Source organism: Dromiciops gliroides, chromosome 4 (assembly GCF_019393635.1).
Source record: "Dromiciops gliroides isolate mDroGli1 chromosome 4, mDroGli1.pri, whole genome shotgun sequence".
NCBI lineage: Eukaryota > Metazoa > Chordata > Mammalia > Microbiotheria > Microbiotheriidae > Dromiciops > Dromiciops gliroides.
In genome coordinates, this window is record NC_057864.1 from 130768245 (window position 1) to 130781872 (window position 13628).

General features: G+C 41.5%; 1 protein-coding gene and 1 pseudogene across 1 annotated transcript; one reads left to right on the plus strand and one right to left on the minus strand.

The window, feature by feature from the left end:
* Positions 1-2039: 2039 nt before the first annotated feature.
* On the plus strand, positions 2040-10161 carry LOC122725331. Its single transcript, XM_043962395.1, has 5 exons — positions 2040-2389; positions 6309-6641; positions 7516-7638; positions 7813-7918; positions 8793-10161. The coding sequence occupies exons 1-5, from the start codon at positions 2308-2310 to the stop codon at positions 8869-8871; spliced, it is 723 nt and encodes a 240-aa protein (XP_043818330.1). The 5' UTR covers positions 2040-2307; the 3' UTR covers positions 8872-10161.
* A 1129-nt stretch (positions 10162-11290) lies between these two features.
* LOC122726289 lies at positions 11291-12443 on the minus strand (annotated as a pseudogene).
* Between the last annotated feature and the right edge of the window lie 1185 nt (positions 12444-13628).

The following is a 13628-nucleotide window of genomic DNA, read 5'->3' on the forward strand; positions in this document are numbered from 1 at the left end:
CGGCCCTGGATTCAGGAGTACCTGAGTTCAAATCCGGCCTCAGACACTTTACACTTACTAGCTGTGTGACCCTGGGCAAGTCACTTAACCCTCATTGCCCCACCAAAAAAAAAAAAAAAAAAAGAATGGTCCACCAGGGACTGCTAGGTGGCACAGTGGATAAAGCACCGGCCCTGGATTCAGGAAGACCTGAGTTCGAATCCAGCCTCAGACACTTGACACTAGCTGTGTGACCCTTGGCAAGTCACTTAACCTTCATTGCCCCCCCCAAACCCAAACAAACAAAAAAGAATAGGTCTACCTTTCATTATAATATCTTTAACCAATCAGAGTTGGTTGCTGCCTGTATAAGTATAAGTATTGAGAGACCTCCATGACACACCATATGACCATCCTTTTATTAATTATTTATTAGCCATAATAAATAAAATGACTAATTGCTCAGAAATTGTCTCTTGGACCTTTCATACATCACACCCACATATCCAACCAGTTATCAAATATTGTCATTTCTTTCTCCACTTCTCCTGCTAATAATTTTTCTTTGTCTCCATTCACTCAGTCACCACCTCTGTTCAGGTTCTCACCTCTTTTCACCTGGACTATGCTGCCCTCCACTTTTTCTCCCTGTCTCAAGTCTCTCCCCATTCCAAGTCATCCTCACACAACTACTAGAGTGATCTCTAAGTCCAAATCTGATCATGTCACCCCCACACTGTAAAGTTCAGCTGCTCTCTATTACCTCTGGTTTCAAATATGACTCTTTTTTTTTTGGTGTTTTACAACTTTTCCTGTCTTTTCACTCTTTTTTTTTTTTTAGGCAATGGGGGTTAAGTGACTTGCCCAGGGTCACACAGCTAGTAAGTGAGTTAAGGGAATGTCTACCCCAAGCACATGAAGACTTCCCCCAGTGCAATGGGTGGATGAAGACAATTTGTGCCATGGGGCATAATGTAGGGAGCTTAGAGCTTAGTCAGACATTGAAGACACCAAGGTATCTGCAACCCCAGAGCCATCTCTAGTCATCTTGACTTCTGTCCTGTCACTGGACTTCCAGGATTCTGGAAGAGAGAGTGAGGCTGACCTTTCTGTGCAACTCTGCCTCATTTCAATTCAATTCACACACAAGTCAAGATGTCATCCTGTGATGTCACTGGTTTTCTTCAAAAACAAAGAACAGATAACAGTTTGTCTTGTATGAACCTGATTATATATGTTGTCTCCATTAGAATGTAAGTTCCTTGCCAGTAAGAACTGTTTTTGCTTCTTTCTTTGTACCCCAACTGCATATAGTAAGCACTTAATAAATGCTTATACGATAATTGGTTGATAGTAGAAGGGATTCTCACTGAAGTCTAAGTGATCTGTATGGTCTCTAACAATCATTCCAATTCTGAGATTCTGTATAAGACTTTGAGTGAGTGAATGAAAAAAGCTTTTATCAGGTACCTACTATGTGCTGTGCATTATGCAGCAGTGATGATATACATACATATGTACACATGCATGCAAGCATATACATGTGAGATGGTTCCTCCTCTCAATAAATCTTACATTCTAAAGGGGAAATAACACAGGTCGGGTAGTGGATGACCATGGAAGACAATTTTTGTCTGGGGGTATCATAGGGAGCCCTAGGACAGTAGACTGCCCTTCTAATAGCAAAGGTATTATTTTTATTTTTTACTGTGTCTTGGGCAGTAGATGAAAAAGAATGGAAAGGAAGGAAACAAACATTTATTGTCTACTTTATGTCAGGGGCTTTATATCAAGCCTGGGAGATAGGTGTTCATTATCATCTCCATTTTATAGTTTGGAAAACTGAGGCTCACATTGGTTAAATGACTTGCCCAGGATTACGCAGTTTATAAGTGTCTGAGGCAGGATTTAAATTCAGCCGTTCCTCACTGGAAACCCAGCCATTCTATCTGATGCTTCTAGCAACTAGGATGGGGGTTGGGGGGCGGGGTTAGAAGGAGGGAGGAGCCATACTAGTGTAGCCCGGGTAGATCCCGGCAGATATCAGGATGCCCCACCTTCCTTCCACGATTTCTGGCCGATAGCTGGGCAGGATGTAAAAAACACATAGGCCTACGTGATTTGGCATTCACCAATCAGTCGGTGCCTGTGTAAGGGTATTTAAGTAACTTCTGTGAATCTCTGCCCCAAGTAGGAGTCACGGTGCCCAGTCAGGGAGGTACTCTGACGTGAAGAAGACGCCCAGGAAAATGTCTATCTGAGCACAGCCCAACCCGCCCCCCCGCGTCTTTTGCAGTGGCCATTCTCCAAAGTTGGCGGGCCAGAGCTATGTCGGATTTCGGGGCTCGGAGATGGACCCCAGCACGATCCCTCCCGCCATTGCTTCTGTGTGCTCTCGTTCAGCCTACAGGTGAGGGGGCGGGGCGGGGGGCAGGGGCGGGAAAGGGGAGGGGGGAGAGGGGGAAGGGGGGTTTCTTATTTCCTTTTTCCACACAGAGTCCTAGGTGTAATCTACAAAATATTACTTAAAATATCCCTTCTTCACAGTCCCTTCTACTGTATTTCCCAATATCTGCTGTTCATTTTTTTTTGGTGAGGCAATTGGGATTAAGTGACTTGCCTAGGGTCACACAGCTAGTAAGTGTTAAGTGTCTGAGGTCAGATTTGAACTCAGGTCCTCCTGAATCCAGGGCCGGTGCTCAATCCACTGCACCACCTAGCTGCCCCATATCATTTATTTTTTACATTTCATTTTGCATGAACTTCTATAAAACAAGAGCACAGCACTCAAAATGAGAATTGTATTCCCAAAAGTTCCTTTCTAAAATTAGTTTGTAACCCAGAAAACATTTTACTCATTAAAACAATGTTATAAATGTTAGTTGTTACCCCACCAAGCTGATTAAAAAGTCTATGGAAGCTTTAGTGTGGCTGAATTATGGATTTAAATTTCATTTCTTACTGTTTATGTGAGGGGAAATAAATTTCAAATTTAAGTTTTGTCTAAGTCAATTAGATAACTATAAAGTCTCTGATTCTTAATTAACTCAAACACAAAAATCTCTACCATCACCTTCTATATCTACCTTCACCTTCTACATCAACCTTCTAGAATTAAGGATTTTCTCTCCAGGCCCATCTAGTCTACCTTTATTTCTTTAATAAAAGTAAATTATCATTTATTGAACTACTAAGTTCAGTTAAAAATGAGCTACAGGATAAACTTTGGAACAAGGATATATAACACATGTTAAACAAAAATAAATAGGTTACATCCTAGAGTTGATGTAGGAGGCAAAAAAGGGGTTAACAGAAAAATCTTAGACCCAAACTCTAATTTAGATCTGAGCTCTAAGAGGGATTCAGACCCCAGTTAATGGATAACTTAGGACTTGAGTCTTCATTAATACAAGTCAGGGCTTAGGTTCTTGTTACCCACATTAATCAGCACTCATAACAAGAACATAAAGTGGCAGGTCATAGAGACCTTAACTATAACAATGATACACAGACAGGGTATAGAAATTCAAACTGATAAATGAAAGTATTTTGAAACTAGACCTGGGAATGAAAAGGTGACATGTGCAGAAAAGGCCAAATGTGTCCCCAGATTCACCTTATGACATGTAAACCCCAAAAACACACCTCCATGGAAAAAGGTACCCACCTTGGGGATTGGCTCAAGCCTTCAGGAACTCCAAATTAGGATAAACCCTCCCCAGTACCTCCCTAAGGTGGAGATTATTATAATGAGACTGATAATTTATCCATACTATAAATATAACTATCTTTTCTTTCCTTATTAGAGAGATACCTTTCCACTTTTTCTGGTTCTCTCCCTGTGTTCATTCACAGTATTGCAATAAAACTTGGGAAACTGAGTCACTGAGTCTTGTAATTCTTTTGGGATAACTCATGATCAATTTGACCCTAAATCCATCCCACATCAATCCCACCTCATCGTGTTATGTTTTTCCCATTTTGAATAGTATTTTATTTTTCCAATTATATGTAAGGACAATTTTAACACTTTTTTTAAAATAAAATTTTGAGTTCCACATTTTCTCCCTTCTTTCCTCCCCTACCCCATCCTTAAGACATTAAGCAATATATAAGGACAGCTAGGTGGCACAGTGGATAGAGTACTGGCCCTGGAGTCATGAGGACCTGAGTTCAAATCTCACTTCAGATACTTACTAGCTGTGTGAGCCTGGGCAAGTCACTTAACCTCTTAAACATGTGGGGCCATCTCCAGTCGTCCTGATGTATATCTTGCCACTGGACCCAGATGGCTATAGAGGAGAGAGTGAGGTTGGTGACCTTGCACAGCCCTCCACTTAAATCCAGTTCAGCACAAGTCATGACATCACCCCAGTTCCATGGTCCTCTTCAAGAATGAAGGACAGACAACAACAATAAGCAATATGTTACAGGTTATATATATGCAGTCATGTAAAACATTTCCATATTAGTCATGTTGTAAAAGAAGAAACAGAACAAAAGAGAAAAGAACATGAAAAAATATAGATAGTGAAAAATAGAATGCTTCTATCTGCATTCAGACTCCATCAGTTCTTTCTATGGGTGTGGATAGCATTTTCCATCATGTCTTTTGGAACTGTCTTAGATCATTGCATTGCTGAGAATAACTAAGTCATTCACAGTTGATCATTGTACAATATTGCTGTTACTCTGTACAATGTGCTCCTAGTTCTGCTCACTTCACTCAGTATCAGTTCATATAAGTCTTTCTAGGTTTTTCTGAAATCTGCCTTCTTGTCATTTCTTACAGCACAATAGTATTGCATTATGGGGGCAGCTAGATGGCACAGTGGTTAGGGCACCGGCCCTGGATTCAGGAGTACCTGAGTTCAAATCGGGCCTCAGACACTTGACACTTAATAGCTGTGTGACCCTGGGCAAGTCACTTAACCCCCATTGCCTGTCCCCTCCCAAAAAAAGGAAAAAAATAGTATTGCATTACATTCATATACCACAAGTTGCTCAGCCATTCCCCAACTGATCACCTCAAATTCCAATTCTTTGCCACCACAAAAAGAGCTGCTAAAAATATTTTTTATATCACTCATGTAATCATGAATTAGAGTTGAAAACACTAGGCATCATGGACTAGATACAGATAAAAGACTGCTGTGTGGCGGGGGCAGGGCAGGAGTTTGAGGTCTCATTAAAAAAAATGTTTAATATTTTATTTTTTCACCAAAAATTACATTTAAAAATAATTTTTAAAATTTGTTTTTAAACATTGTGAGTTCCAAATTCTCTCCCTCCTTCCCTTCCATTCTTATTGAGAAAACAAGCAATTTGATATCTTATATATGTGCAGTCATGAAAAACATTTCTCTGTTAGGCTTGTTGTAAAAGAAAATACAGACAAAAAACCCCCAAAAAAACAAAGAAAGTAAAAAAAAATGTTTCATTTTGCTTTCAGACTTCATCAATTCCTTCTCTGGAGGTGGATAGCATTTTTCATCATATGCCCTTCTGAATTGTCTTGAATCATTGTATCGCTGAGCATGGCTGTCATTCACAGACAATCATCTTATAATATTGCTGTTACTCTGTACAGTGTTCTCTTGGTTATGTTCATTTCACTTTGCATCAGTTGATATGAGTCCTTCCAGGTTTTTCTGAGAGCATGCTGCTCATCATTTCTTATAATAGCATTCCATTGCAATCATACACCATGACGTTTTCAGCCACTCTCCAATTGATGGATATCCCATTGATTTACAATTCTTTGCCACCATTAAAAGAACTGTTATGAATATTTTTGTACATGCAGGGTCTTTTCCTTTTTGTTTTTTATCTCTATGGGATACAGACCTAATAGTGGTATTGCTAGGTCAGAAGGAATGCATGGTTTTATGGCCCTCTGGGCATTGTTCCAAATTGCTCTACAAAATGGTTGAATCAGTTCACTACTCAAGAGAAGAAGTGAGGGGGAGCTAGGTGGCACAGTGGATAAAGCACTGGCCCTGGATTCAGAAGAACCTGAGTTCAAATCTGGCCTCAGACACTTCATACTTACTAGCTGTGACCCTGGGAAAGTCACTTAACCCTCATTGCCCCACCCAGAGGGGGAGAGAGAGAGAGAGAGAGAGAGAGAGAGAGAAGGAGGGAGTCTAGAGAAGGGTCAGATTTGAAGGGAAAGAAAATGACTATTATTTTATACATGAGACCAAGATGCCTATGGTACATGTAGGTGGCCATCTTTAGGACCTCTCTGTATTTTTAAACCTTTGTCTCAGGTGAGTAAGAGGCCACTTTTCCTATTCCTTAATAAGTCTTATTCTATCCTGTCACAGCCACCTTCAAAGAATCAGAGAAGATGTCCTTTCTGAATGGGACTCAGGAAGATGATATCCTGTTGCATCTAGATTTAAACATTGGAAAGAACACCCAGTTGATTGAACGGAATTTTCAATCTAAGAATCTCCGTCTACTCACCATATACCCAGGAGAAAGCAGGCCACGATGGATCATTCCCCGGAAAGAATACAAGGAGAGGTTGTCTGTCCCTGATGGGAAGTCTCTGAGGATCATGAATCTGATCTCTGAAGATAGTGGATGTTATGAAGCTCACATTAAATCAGTCTCAGGAGAGATATATATTGAGAAGTTCAATTTAACTGTCTTTGGTAAATGAGCCCCTTACCCTCACTTGGACCACACACTTGCACATTTTTAAAAACATCCTTCCACTCTCCCATCTTCAGACCTTTTCAAAACTTGTCTCTCCTCCAGCTCTGCTTCTTAGAAAAGGAAGGAGGGATGGAGTTGCTCTTTCCTCACATAAACAGAAGGTGAGGTTGGAAAAATTCTCCCTAGGTCACACACTTATGAGGCAGCACAAATGAATGAAAAGGACTGACTGAATTATAGACTGACCTTCCCTGGAGAAGCATGCGAAGGTCATTGAGCTGGTCAGTCACTCAGTCCTTCCTTAGTCCTCCTTGAGGGTCTTTCACTGGGCTTGGGGGCTGAATGTGCTCCAGAAGTAGTGAAGTAGAAATACCATCCCTGTCTTCTGGGTGTACCCACACTGATGGGAGAGAGAAAAGGTATAGGAGGCAAGGAGGTGTATTAGAGGAAGAGGATTGGTACACACTGGGAGAGAAGGAAGGCTTTCTGGGGAGAAAGTGAGGGAGAATTGAAGGAGCTTAGTAATTAATGGGTAGGGGAGAACTCTAGAAGAGAGATACTCCAGACACTGCCTATTGTCATATTTTACTCATGGCTTTTCTGACCATCTTTATATCTCTGCCCTCTGTTCCAACTATCTAAGCCTTTTCTCTTTCTATTTCCCCTCTTTCCATACTCCCTCGCCACCATTTTCCTGGTTCTTGTTCACTGAGCCATAAAAAATTCTACAAGGAGTAAAATCTCTGCTAGTTCCTTTTCCCTCTTCCTTCCTATCCCCATCCCCACCTTGCTTCTTTCACATACTCCCATCCCCAGTCCTCCTTCTCCCTTCACCTTGACAGATAGATTCTGGTTAACTTCTTGTTTTAGGCACTAAAACTACAGAGCCTAACATGAATGCACGGATTCGGTGGTGGTCCTTGGTTGTCAGCCTGGTCTCAGTGTTGGTGATCATGCTCTTGGTGGGAGTTTGGTTTTCTCGACCTAAAAGAGGTAACCTGAAGACAAGAGGGATTATGACTGTGCTGGGGCAATGGGGTTGGTTTTACTTTTTGGAGAGGGGAAGGAGGAGATGGACCCTGAGCCTTGGATATTCTGGTCAGTAGACTAACTTCATAGAAGGGATGTGACCAATCTTCTTAGACGTCCACCTCTTCTCATCCCTAGACACAAGAGAAAACATGCAACCAACAATGGATCATGGGGATGAGAGAAGACTAGAGGAGGGACTGACATCTTGCCCAAATGGTTTACAGACTGAAGACACCTATGAGTAAGTCAGCCTTGTATCTATAGCAAAGGCAAGAATGAGGCCAGTCAGGTGTGGGCAGCGGAAAGAACATAGTCCTGCTTTTGGGTCTTAGTCTTATTCCTAGATCTTTTCCTCTTCCAACCCATTTGGGGATTGAAAAACTGAGGGTGCCCTACCCCACCCTAGACATTTTTTCTGGAAGGGTATCCTCTAAATAGAGATAAGGTGCAGTTGAGCAATCAGAAATTAAGCAGCAAGGCCCTCCCCCCAATTCTCTTCTGAGTTAAGAGAGACCTCTGACAAAAATCTTGCCCCTGGTGACCAGAAAATCAAAGTAAAAAAACAAAATTAAGTCTAAAGTAACTAGTTAGAAAGGATAACTCTGTTTCAAAGTGATTGGCACCTCGGTCAAGAAATCTCCTTCTGGAGAGGAAATGCTCATTCTAGCCAATGCTGGAAAAACAGATGCATTCTACCTCACTGGGGGAAACCCTCTAGGGTTTTAGGTGTCTGAGGGCTTTCTTGCCTTTTAAAAAAAGCTGTTCTGTTGTAAAAGTTTTCTGGGCAATAACAAATAAACAAATGAACGAATGAATGAGTAGATAAATTGATAATTTTTTTTAAAAAAAGAGTAATAATAGCAGAACCCAGTCCCCTTTCTATGAGAAAGAGGTAGCAGCTCAGCTGAATTTCCGCCTTGCCCCAAAAGCTGAAAACAGATGGAAGCATCAGTTCCCAAAATACAACTTCTTGTAAAAATGCAGAAGAGGCTACCTTAGCAGTGCACTTGTGACCTTTTAGAGGAAAGTGTGTGGTTTTCTGGCAGGTGTATAATTTTTAATTGATGTGTTGACACAATAGAAAGGTCATTTATACAGACTCTTATGTTCCATAGAGACCTGCCAACCATATCTACACAAGAGAATGGACTACTTATGCTGAGCAGAATCTGCATGCCACAAGAGCACAGCTGACAGCAGCACAGATTGGAGCAGCCCGACAACATTAACAAAGATATTGTCCACCCTAACGTATTGGAGCCCTGAGCTGATTTATCCAGATCTGTGCCCTGGGCACAGATGTCCTTTATGTGTATGTTTGTCCACAAGTGTGGCCTACATGTGTCCATGCTTCCCTTTGATGCTATATATTGGGGACAAACCCTGCCTTATTTTTATTGGGGAGACATATCATTCCTTCTGTCTTTACTGGCCTCTTATTAAGTGCCATTCTGCCCAATATCTTCATTCCCCCTTCTCTTACTAGAACTCCATTCCCTTAATGATGGTGTCTGATAAGTGATCGGTCACCTTTTCTTGCTCAGAACTAGGGCTCTATGCCATTTCCTTGTCATCTCCACACTAGGCCACAGAGCACATTATCTATCCCATTCCAATTCCCCTTCCTGTGTTATCTTTTGCTATTCAACGTAACCTCCCTGATGGCACAATGAATACTGAGGTTGACATGGACTCAGGATAAATCTTGCCATAGACACATAGTAGCTGTGTGACACTGGACAAATTACTTTGCCTTAGTTTCCTTATCTGTAAAATGGGGATAATAATGGCACCTACCTTCCAGAGTAGGAGAAAATGAGATAATTTTTGCAAAGCACTTTTCAAATCTCAAAGCACTATGTAAATGCTACCTATTGTTATTGTTATTATTATTGATATTGTTATCGTTGTTATTGTTAGTATTGTTAGTATTAGTATTATTACCATCATCATCTCTGGTACTTTATATCGTGCTTAGAACAAAATGAGCTACTTGAGGGGCAGCTAGGTGGCGCAGTGGATAAAGCGCCAGCCCTGGATTCAGGAGGACCTGAGTTCAAATCCAGCTGCAGACACTTGACACTTACTAGCTGTGTGACCCTGGGCAAGTCACTTAACCCTCATTGCACCCCCCCCCAAAAGAGTACTTGATCAATTCTGTATCTATCACTTTCACTAAGTGCCTTTGCTAGTGATATGAGCAGAACCAGAAGACCACTGTATACAGTAACAGCAATATTGTGTGATGATCAACTGTGAATGACTTAGCTATTTTCAGCAATACAATGATTCAAAACAATTCTGAAGGACTTATGACAAAAAATGCTATCCACTGTCAGAAAAAGAACTTATGAAGTCTGAACACAGATAAGCATACTTTTTCTTTATTTTTCTTGGAGGTGTTTTTGTCTGTTTTCTTTCACAACATAACTAACATATTATGAAGATGCTATCTGTCTCCAAAGGAAGAACTGAGAAATAGAAGTATGTATAGAATGGTTCTACATATCCATATATGTGTTTACATATGTATATATATATACCCATATTTATATATATATTTATATATGTGTGTGTGTGTGTCTAATGGTACCTATCATTTGTTGGAGAGGGAGGGAAAAAATATAAAATGTAAACAGCAAAGAGTAAAAAAAAATTAGAATGTAGCATCAAAGACAGAGTAGCTTTGAAAACAATGTGTAGTACTTATATAGTTTTTCCAAAAAAAATAAACTGTGAAATATAAATTCATGGTGTTTTATTGACTCCTTTTTTATGCTGTGCTGTGTACATGGAAATGTTTGGGTTTTTAAAAATTTTGTCTTTATGTATCTAAGATCAAAATGAATTTTAAAAAACATGACTAACATGAAAATATATTTTGCATGACTGCACATGTATAATCTATATCAAAGTCTTTGCCTTCTCAATGAGAGGGGAAGGGGAGGGAGGAAGAGAATTTGGAACTCAAAATTTTAAAAACAAATGTAAAGGGACAGCTAGGTGGTGCAGTGGATAAAGCACTGGCCCTGGATTCAGGAGGAACTGAGTTCAAATCTGTCCTCAGACACTTGACACTTACTAGCTGTGTGACCCTGGGAAAGCCACTTATTCCCAATTGCCTCAAAATATCCAGGGCCATCTCCAATTGTCCTGATGTATATCTTGTCATTGAACCCAAATGGCTCTGGAGGAGAGAGTGAGGCTGGTGACTTTGCACAGCCTTCCCTCACTTAAATCCAATTCACTGCAAGTGATAACATCACTTCCCCATGTCATGGTCCTCTTGGAGAATGAAGGACAAACAACAACAAGGACAACAAGGTTATTATGTTTATTTGCTGCTTTAAATTGTATGTCTACCCTATTCTATTGATCTACCTTTCTATTTCTTAGCCAGTACCAGATGTACTTTTTTTAGGGGCCAGGATAGCACAAAGGACCCTGACTCTCTCTGGTCCAGCACAAACAAGCTGTAGGTGAGAGATCTTGTCCTATGGAATGGAATGGGGACAGAGGCAAGTTCTTCCACATGGTCCATTTTATAGAAGCTGGGGGTTGGGGTGGGGAGTAGTCCAGGGGCTCTATTCAAAGACAAGGAAATGAGAAGGTTCTAGCCCCCATGAGGGGGGTGCAGGTGGCTGATGACAGACTTGATGAAGTCAGACGTGGTGCTGTAGCCACCCATGTTCTGAGTCTGAACTTTGCCAATTTTGATCACCTTCTTCGCAGCTTCAGCAGTCATATTGGAGTCATATTCCAGGTTGAGGTGCCTCAGCATATTTCTGGCAGACAGCAGCATGGCAGTGGGGTTGGCAATATTTCTGCCCACAGCCTGGGCAAACGGGTGCCTTGCACCTGCTTCAAAAACAGTGTATTCAGCACTGTAGCCCTCACCAGGAACCACACCAGCATTCCCCATCAGACCCAACGCCAGGTTGTCAATGATGTCAGGGATGTCAATGATCCATAGAGAATGGGCATCACAAGCACATCAAACTGATATGGATTCTGCACCAGCTGCATGCAAGAGTTGTCTATGATCATGGTCTCCAACTTGATTTTGGAGTATAGCTCAGCCACCTCCTCATAGCAATGCAGGAAGAGTCCATCACCCAGCTTCATAATGTTGGCCTTGTGCACAGCCGGGACCTTTCCTTGCCCTTTCTTGGTGGCATAGTCAAAGGCAAACTTGGCATGAGGGACGATCTTCAAACATTTGATCATACCCTGGGCACTCTCGTGCTCCAAGGAGCTATATTCTCCCTCAGTCTGCTCACAGATGATCACCAAATCCAGGCTGTTGTATCAAGTCTTGTACTCCAGAAGGCTCTTGACATGGACAATGCTGACAAATAGGTCCAGCTTGCGCCTGAGCTGCATGTCATAAGAGGCCAAGTTCCCCTTGTATTCTGTGTCCATTGGGGAGTGAATTTTTCCAATAATAGCAACCTTTTTTCCTTCATGGAGCTCAGCATTTGTTTCAGTTTCTCTTCTGAGGCCATGTTCTGCACCTCACTCAGGTGATGTTCCTGAAACTCCAGAGAGACACTGGCTGCCTTGAAAACTTCTTTGACAGCATGCATGAGCTCAGGCCCCACACCATTACCTGGTAGCATGGGGACAGGGAATACACCCTCCACCTTCACATCATCCACCACTGTCCTCGGGGTGGCTCGGGTAGCAGCTGTGGTGATCAGGCCCCTCTAAGCCTTGAGGCTTGGGGATGCCACCAGTGCCTGGCTCAGCATACAAACTCTGCCCAATTAACTCTCCACATATTAAATTTGACCTCCACAGTTGCCATCTTCACCGAAGCCCCTTGGTTAAGGAGACTTGGGGGAGAGTACCAGATACTTTTGACAATTACTGCCTTATAATACAGTTTAAGATTTGGTACTGATAGACCTCCTTTCTTTATATTTTTTCATTATTTCCTTTTATATTCTTGACTTTTTGTTCTTCCAAATGAATTTTATTACTGTTGTTTTCTGATTCAATAAAATATTTTGTTGGTAATTTAATTGGGATGGCATTGAATATATAAATTAGTTTAGGTTAAATTGTCATTTTCATTATATTGGCTGTGAGGGCCAAATTTAATATAGGGAGAGTTAATTGAGTGGCTCACTATAATATTGGGGTCCTGGAAATAATGAGGGACCTCTGGGTCCAAAGCTCCCTCCTCTCCAAACTGCCTTTTTAGATATTTCTACCAGGCCAATAAGAAAGGAGCATAACAGCCTCTTTTCCACAAATGAATCAGGTTTTATTAATGGGAATAAAAAACAGCAAAGGTGAATTAATAAAATCAAAGACAAGGGAATAGGGAAAAAGAAATACTCATAATTCTCCTAACTCTCACCTAAGTCTATACAATCCCAAAACTCTCTTCCAGTTCAGCTAATTCAAAAGAGCAGGGTTCATATGTTTTTTGTTTGTTTGTTTTTAGTGAGGCAATTGGGGTTAAGTGACTTGCCCAGGGTCACACAGCTAGTAAGTGTTAAGTGTCTGAGGCCGGATTTGAACTCAGGTACTCCTGACTCCAGGGCCGGTGCTCTATCCACTGCGCCACCTAGCTGCCCCTAGGGTTCATATGTTAACTCACCACCTGGGGTCCATAGCTTTGATGGAAAATGGCCAGGGCCCACAGGACAAAAACTGCTAATAAAGAACCTCTTTCTCATCTCCTGCTGCTGCTCACACCACTGGAAAGAAAGTCACTCTGGAAGAGACTGAGCTCCCCTCAGAGAGCTTTTACTCTTCCTCCCTCAAAACGGGAGTTCCTTAAAAACTGCCTGTGGAGAGTGGTTTCTCTTGCTGACATCAGCAGCATACATCACTCAGGGCAGGCCAGGTGTGGCCCATCCCAATCAGTCTGCCAAATTCCAATAATCTTACCACATGGCCCTGCCTACCCATGAACAATTAATATATCTCCAATTATTAAA

Excerpts from the sequence above, each read along its gene's own strand:
- LOC122725331 (XM_043962395.1), top strand. The coding sequence starts at position 2,308 with ATGTCGGATTTCGGGGCTCGGAGATGGACCCCAGCACGATCCCTCCCG. Across the intron at positions 2,390-6,308 it reads TGCTCTCGTTCAGCCTACAG|CCACCTTCAAAGAATCAGAG; the intron begins GTGAGGGGGCGG and ends ATCCTGTCACAG. Across the intron at positions 6,642-7,515 it reads GTTCAATTTAACTGTCTTTG|GCACTAAAACTACAGAGCCT; the intron begins GTAAATGAGCCC and ends TTCTTGTTTTAG.